We start from the raw sequence: 8,274 nt of genomic DNA, 5'->3' as shown, positions 1-8,274 counted from the left end.
GATGAATATCATACTGTTATTGTAACCTTTATGCAACAACAATTTTAATCCATATTAAGACTATCATCTTTTTATGTCGAGTAATAAAAATATTGTTCTATAGAGATATGTTATTATTATTGTTTTTTTTAATTTTATCTTTTTAGTTAGTTAAATAAATGATTTAGTTGATAGATTTTTTTTTAATTATTTTAACATTGCATCAAAATAAGTCTTGGAATTATGTTTTCTTTCCAAGATAGAAAGTATGGAACTGTTTGTTGAATTTTAAATTTCCCAAGCCAAAATACATCACTATAGAATTAGAGAATCATAGTTGCAAAAACTATACAAAATCCACCACAAGGAAAATAGACAATACATGCACTTTTCTGCCAATTAGTCAAGAATTAAGTAACATCAACAACCATTACTTGAATTAAAATTTTGTGGTTAGATATTCATCTGTTACTTTTCTTAGCAATCTAGCTAGTTCAAAAATACAGTTGGATCATATCATGTCATATCAGATGAGGTTTGCTTCTCATGGAGTGTTGATCCGGCTTACATTTCCAGTTGCAGTTCCAGTCTTCCTGCTATATTCAGAAGAAGGTTGGTCACTGCTAGAGAGCGAAAGATTGAGACCATACTCACTCGTTCCACCGTACTCGCTGCTTGTTACGCCGCTTTCAAATGCTACTTTCTTGAACTTTTTCATGTCAGCACTGTATGCTCCTGCATCATAATCTCCACTTGTGCTGCTGCTGTACATAGTACTATGTCCAGCTTTAACTCCGTCCTGATGAAGCGCTTCGAGTGAAGAATCTCCCTCCAGTACTCTTACAATCTATTCAATTAACATTCATATATTTATTATCAACATACCTCAATTCCATAAAACATTATGCGTAGTGATTCGTTTTTACCTGACTCATTTTCGGACGCCTTTTTGCCGAGTGCCTAACACTAGCAGCAGCACAAGCTATCATTCGTATTGCCTCGTTTTTGTCATAATTGTCCTCTAATCGGATATCGACCAATCCAGTAAGTATTCCACTTTCCAATGCTTTTGTACAAAGTGGTCTAGCCTGCATTTTCATAAACAAAGTTATTATTAGAAACATTCATAACTAAATGAATGTTGAAGGATGAAATGTAATATATACCCAATCAACCAAACTGTCTTCTTCATAATCACCCATGGATCCAACCGGTCGTCGTCCAGTTATGAGCTCCAAAAGCACAATACCGTACGAGAAGACATCAGATTTATCAGTTAGTTTACCGCTCGATGCATACTCAGGAGCCATATACCTGAATTAGTAGATGAATCATTAGACAGATGCATAATTATAAATTCATTGCAATTTGCAAAATGTTGGGATTAGTATTTGTTAATTACCCAAATGTTCCCATGACGCGAGTAGAAATGTGAGTGTTAGCGTCTTGATTAAACTTTGCCAATCCAAAATCTGCCACCTAAATAGATAAAATCACCAACAATTAATTACTAAAGAAAAATAGAGGAGACATGTATATACAATTCCGAAATAACTAAACATATACGATGATTGATAAACATACTTTTGCTTCAAAATTGTTTTCGAGTAAAATGTTTGCACCCTTTATGTCTCGGTGAATGATACGAGGATGACCTGCATGTTATTGTTTCAACAAGTTAATGATAATAACTTCATCCATAATGAACTAAATCACAAAAAAAAGTGCATGTTATAGTTATTTGTGAGAATTAGATTATAAGTAGATAATCACTTACAATCCTCGTGTAAATAAGCAAGTCCTTTGGCCGATCCAAGCGCGATTTTAAGCCTTGTGGCCCAATCCATCACAGGTCGACCCTTTCCTGCAAAAAATTGTGTATCATACTGTTAAATCAAACTCACTAAGTGATATTAGTAAAAAGTTCAAGTTTGAAAGAGGTAGCTAGTAGGTTACCATGAAGGTGATATTCAAGAGTCTTGTTAGGAACAAATTCATAAACAAGAAGCTTTTTAGAATCAGAAATGCAGTATCCAACAAGCGAAACAAGATAGCGATGGTGGACGCGGCTGACAGTATCAACTTCAGCTTGGAATTCTCTATCACCTTGTCCACTGGTTGACTTGAGGCTTTTCACTGCTATTTCTTTACCATTAGGAAGAACACCTTTATGTACATATCCAAATCCGCCTTGACCCAACAGGTTTCGCTGTGCAAATGCACCAGTAGCAACCGATAACTCATCGTAAGTGAATGAGCTCTGGTTGAACCCGAGTGCAACCGTTGGATGTGGTGGTGGCAATACAGGACCTTGCGATCCGGAGTAACTCGAGGTACTCATGTCACTGCTGAATTGCTGGGGAGGTAGACTGGCTACATGTGGTAAAGCCCAACCTCCACCACCACCACCACCAGGAGGTGGTGGTGGACCCCAACCTCCACCACCACCTGGTGGTGGAGGAATATTAAGTATGTGATCACGGTTATTGTTGTACTCATAATGATTAGGACCTGGACCTGCAATTTCACAGATTTATTTTCAAATTATATTATATATAATAAAGATTATATAGAAATAACAAGCAAATGGACTGCAACGCATTGCTCTTTTTGGATGGCAAAATCAATCATCTTAAAAATCACATTCGTTGTTCTAGAAAACACATTCACAATATATGTATATACCGCGTGGTGGTTGATTCGGGTAGAATTGAAGGTGAGGTTGTGGCGATCTCTTCTTTCTTCTTGAACATACAATAAGGAGTATGGAAATGACAAGGAGCAATACACCAACTCCACTTGCAATTCCTATTATAGCCCCTGTGCTCAATTGGCTTCCATTCTCATTATTTGAATTGTGGTTGTTATTCGAGTGAGATGATTTTGGAGGTGACAAACGATGATGTGGTGGCGGAGGAGGAGGAGAAAAATCTTGCCCGTTTGGAGGCGATGGTGAGCGGCCTTGTGATGATGGAGGTGGCGGCGGTGATGGAGGAGATGGAGAAGAGTCCGAAGGCGGAGGTGGAGATGGAGAAGAGCCAGAAGGCGGAGATGGAGAAGAGTCAGAAGGCGGAGAGGGAGACGGAGATGATGGAGGAGGCGAAGAGGGAGACGATGGAGGAGGTGAAGATGGAGGTGAAGATGACGGAGGTGGAGATGACGGAGGAGGTGATGATGGTGGTGGAGAAGATGGTGGCGGGGATGACGGTGGTGGAGATGAATTATCAGCGGCTGGTGGTGATGGTGGTGGTGAAGATGGATTATTTGCCGCGTCTTGTGACGGAGGTGGCGATGAATCAGACGGTGGAGATGTTGTTGGGGAATTGGCTTCAGCCATTGATAAAAATATATTTACAAAAATGAATGAGGCGGAGAAGCCACACCCGCTCCCTCAAATATTGACCCCAACCATTTATATATCATCAAACCTGTAACAAAAAATAGAAAAATTATGAATATGATGTTACATTAGATGTTTGAAAGTAATTGATTTGGATAAATGTTATGTTATGTTATTACCTAAGGGGTGAGAGAGAAAGGGAGGAAGAGGAGGAGGAATCTCAAAAGAAAAAGAGATGAGCATGGTGAATGTACATAGTAATAGTAACACACGACCCAGAAACCGTTTTGCATTTTCATGCCACCTCTCCTACAATGCAATCATTTCTATTTTTAACTAACTATATATTGTTTCTTTCTGTAACTTGCTAATATTATAATGCTGGTCGTTAATTCGTTATAATATATGTTATGTGTTGCACCATCATGTGAGGTATATAGATTAGAAGGTTGAAATTAAACTGGACTATGGCAATGTGAACAATGCTAACCCTGGCCTATATAAGCAATTAAAAATAAAATAAGCTCCCACCCTATAGTTATAAGAAAAATGGTTTTCCGCGGTATGATACAGCCACGTGAAAAACTCGTCGCTAAAAAGAGATGTTGCGATATGACATTCACGTTACCAAGCACAGTATAAGAAAAATGATTTCCAGCGATGTGTTTTTGCCACGTGAAAATCACGTCGCAAAAAAAGAACATTGCAAAGTGAGAATTACGTGGCTAATCAGATTTACACATGTTGTGATGTGAAAATCAGGTCGCTATATCATTGGAACGAATGAAATTAAATAAGTCTTTTCACTCTCCCAGTAACAAAACTTGTTCATACTCGCAAAACAACAACACAACAAACAACAACTACATAATAAACTAACAACCTATGTTTGTTCAACCATTTCAACCACCCTTCTTGTTCTTCTTTCTTCTCACCCTCACGAACGACAACACAATAAACAAATCAAAATAGGAGAAATAAGGAAGAGCAAATTTGGCCGATCACCGCCGTCGAACACAGATCCGACGGGCCACCATCTTCACATATTCGGTGAAGCATCTTTTGTTTTCTCTTTTCCAACCGACCACCACTCTCTTAGCTTCAAACTTAAAAAATTTTTGTTTCTCTTATGCAATGGAAAGATTATACACACTTACACTACTATAAAACACATTTAATCTCGATCGAGATGGGGATTCAACCTCGATTATAGAGGCAAGGTAACCGAGGGCCTCATGAAAACTTGTCACATTACTCCTCGGTTTTGAAGTAACCAGGGGGTAAAGTGTTCTTCACATGGGTTCGATCTTTAGGGAGATCCATTTTAGAATTCTCAACTGGCAAAAGACACATTTTCCCTCAATTTTAACATTCCACTGACGGATATAACACCTTTCACCTCGGTTTGACATAAAATTGACGAGTGAAATACGATTGAGTTTATTAAATCTATTGTGGATTGGTTATTTCACTAAACCCTAACTGAACATATAACTTCTCAAAATTGGTTAGGAAAATAATTTTATGAACAATTGTGTTATATTTAAAGAACAACTTACACTGATTAATGTTTTTCAAGTATTCTACAACTCATCATTCATCTGAGTTCTTTCATGGTTAAAATCTCTTCAATATTTCAAGTTCTTTATTTAACTAATATGGAAGAAAATTGAACGAAAACTACGGGTGACAATTGAATCCATTAAGACAAAATTCATGCAATCCACCCACCACTTAAAAAGTAAGTTAATGGATTTGACAAAATCCATCCATTTATATACATGGATTGATCCAATCCACCCATCATATTTTAATGATCCAATGGATTACTGTTATTATATTTGTTAAATCTATTACATCATTTAAAAAATAAAAAATTGTTTTAAAAATCGAGTTTTTCGGAAATACAAAAAATTGAGTTTTTTTAAAAATACTGAAAAAATCGAGTTTATTGTACTTTTGAAAAACTCGATTTTACTATATTTTCGAAAAACTCAATTTTTGTCGATAGAACCCGATTTTACTGTATTTTTAAAAAAAACTCGATTATATCATATTTTCAAAAAACTAGATTTTACTGGGTTTTAAAAAAAATGATTTTATTGTATTTTTGAAAAACTCGATTTTACTGTATTATTATTAAAAACTCAATTTTGCTAAATTTTCAGAAAACTTGAATTTTTTCCGTCTTTCCAAAATAACCTGATTTTACTGTATGTTTGAAAAACTCGATTTTACTGTATGTTTGCAAAACTCGATTTTATTGTAATTTTTGAAAAACTCGATTTTAAAGTATTTTAAAAAACTCAATTTTACTATATTTTTTTTATAAAACTCAATCTTATTGTATTTTCAAAAAACCCAATTTTACTGTATTGAAAAAAATCGATTTCATTGTATTTAAAAAATGATTTTAGTGTATTTTCTAAAACCCCGATTTACTATATTTTTGGAAAAACTCGATTTTACTATATTTTTGGCCAAACTCAATTTTACTGTATTTTCAAAAAAAAAAGATTTACTATATTTTTAGAAAAACTCGAATTTACTGTATTTTTAGAGAAACCCAATTTTACTGTACTTTTTGGGAAAACCTGAATTTACTGTATTTTTTGGAAAACTTGGTTTTACTATATTTTTTAAAACTCAAATTTTCATTATTTTCAAAAAACCCGATTTTACTATATTTTAAAAAACTTGATTTTACTGTATTTTTGGAAAAACTCGAGTTAACCTTATTTTAATAAAAACCTCATTCTATTGGATTTTCATAAAACTCAGTTTTAATGTATTTTTTAAAAATCGAATTTACTGTATTTTCAAAAAAACCTGATATAACTGTATTTTCAAAAAAAATGTTATTTTACTTTATTTTCAGAAAACTCAGTTTTATTTTATTCTGAAAAGGAAAATGCTTAAAATTACGAAATAAATTGCCTCCGAAAGCGAAGAATGAAATCCACGTGAAAATAATATGACCATTCTCTCTCGTGTATGTTTTTTTTGCTTCCTATTTTTTTTCTCTGAACAATTCAACAAAAAGAAAAAAAATACATCTCATTATCAACACAAATACATCCAATCCATCTCTACGATTTTTCTTTTCGATCCGCAAAGAACAACGACGACCAACCCATCCTGATAATTTTCCTTTCTGATCTAACGACAGCGTTGTTGGTTCCCAGTTTTCAACAGAGGGTTGTCGTTCAATTAATTTCATAAGGGTATTCAATCGGTGGGGAAAGACATGTGATATGGTAAATGAAACTTTGAGATGTTTTAACTATTTTATTTATCTAAGTTTTAGTGTGCATCTCAGTTTCACCAAATCCTAGAACAGACAATTGTGTTTTATAAATAATCCCCAACCCCTATGTAGTTCATGTCTAACCTAAACTTCTATGTGGTTCCTGTTTAATGTGATGATAGTTTGACTATGGTTACCAATACTTTCCCATCCACATCGTGTTTTCAACATGCCATTTGAGAGCATGACATGCACTATCTTTTGTAGTTAAAATCAAAATCTCATATAAATCTCTTGGTAGTTAATTTTCTTGTGCTAGTTGAATTTTTTGACTTTTCATTAAACTCTTTAGTAAATGGTGGAGTGTTCTGCATGATTCTATGCTAATACAAAACATAGCCTAACTGTGTTTTATTTGAATTCATGGATGTTCTGAATTTCTTTATGAAAGCTCATTGCGATTATTTAGAGACCGGAGGGTCTGCATCTACTCAAATGTTAGAATAAATCAATTCTCTCAATTGCATATGAATTTAGTTTCAAAGTGAGAAACTAATTCATGAGATATTTTGATATTTCAACAGGATTCGTTAAAAGGTGGTAAATGGAGCAATAGAGCTGAGATAATATAGTAAGAAGCATTAGTATAATAATAAAGGATGTTTGTAGGTCATGTATGGTAGTTTGTATAGTCTGGAGCTGGGGATGTCTTGCTTGGGGTGATCATAGCAGCTAAGACCTCTATTCAACAGTTGCAGCTAGCTTACACTTCTGTGTTTTCGCAAGTTATTTTGTCATCAAGGACTCAGTTTGGTTCTGTGGTGTATTCGTCATCGTTGCAGCTGTTTTTTTAGCAGGGTCGATGTGGTGTTTCGCGATCTGCAAACGCATTTGTACCCGAGCGGCTATTGGCGCAATGCTGGTCCGGTTTCAGCCGGAGTCTACTAGAGTTTTGTGTCTCTAGTCGTAACAATTTCTCGCGAGTAGGACTCTAGTGCTCTACTGCATGTGCTGGCACTATTTTCTGGTAACAGTTCATCTGGTCGGTGTCTTGCTGGTGCTTGATTGCTTGGAGTTACATCGTCATGCGGCTATTTTAATTTGTGGCTATTGTGGTACTGTCATTATATGGCTGTTGCGAAAATCATCGTCTGTTTTTCAATTATGTACAAAAACCATTCACTAGTTTGCTGTCCAATATGGATGTGCCCTTTATTTGTAATCTATGGATGAATTTATGTTTGTTAGTCAATGTAATTAGTGAGAGTTCATGAATATTTTCTTCTATTTAGAATCTCTTCATAAAAAGTCTCTTCTATTTAGAATCACTTGTAATTAAAGATGTTGAAGCCATCATATTCTGATTGTTTCTTTTGAATACACATTAATTTGGAAAATTTTAAAAATAGCTCAACATAAATGATGACTCCTTAATATTAATTTGCTTATGCAGCAAGGAAATGTTGATATAGCAAAAAACTATGCAACAAGTATAGAAGTATAATATTGAAAAGTTCAATTTACATTTGGTCGACGACTCGATGTGAACATACTTTCAAAATAAAGAGTGACCATCTTCCTTTGGAATACCAAAATCCAAAAAAAAAAAAGTTTTTGATGAATAACTATAATTAAATTAAAAATGACTAAAAGAAAACTAAAGGTTTCTTGAGCAAGAATTTCATGACTTCTAAGATGATTTTTTCAA

At 34.5% G+C, this 8,274-nt stretch overlaps 1 protein-coding gene across 1 annotated transcript; it reads right to left on the bottom strand.

The window, feature by feature from the left end:
• Window positions 1-270: 270 nt before the first annotated feature.
• On the bottom strand, window positions 271-3,640 carry LOC131654946 (proline-rich receptor-like protein kinase PERK4). The gene is made up of 9 exons (XM_058924869.1): window positions 3,499-3,640; window positions 2,665-3,407; window positions 1,936-2,496; window positions 1,757-1,843; window positions 1,564-1,634; window positions 1,382-1,458; window positions 1,146-1,293; window positions 906-1,067; window positions 271-826 (listed from the first exon to the last, which is right to left on the bottom strand). Exons 2-9 carry the CDS (start codon window positions 3,314-3,316, stop codon window positions 524-526), a joined length of 2,061 nt encoding a protein of 686 aa, XP_058780852.1. The 5' UTR covers window positions 3,317-3,407; window positions 3,499-3,640; the 3' UTR covers window positions 271-523.
• Between the last annotated feature and the right edge of the window lie 4,634 nt (window positions 3,641-8,274).

The sequence above is a fragment of the Vicia villosa genome, linkage group LG3, assembly GCF_029867415.1.
Source record: "Vicia villosa cultivar HV-30 ecotype Madison, WI linkage group LG3, Vvil1.0, whole genome shotgun sequence".
NCBI lineage: Eukaryota > Viridiplantae > Streptophyta > Magnoliopsida > Fabales > Fabaceae > Vicia > Vicia villosa.
The sequence above is the reverse complement of the archived record's forward strand: the minus strand, read 5'-3'. Positions and strand labels throughout refer to the sequence as shown.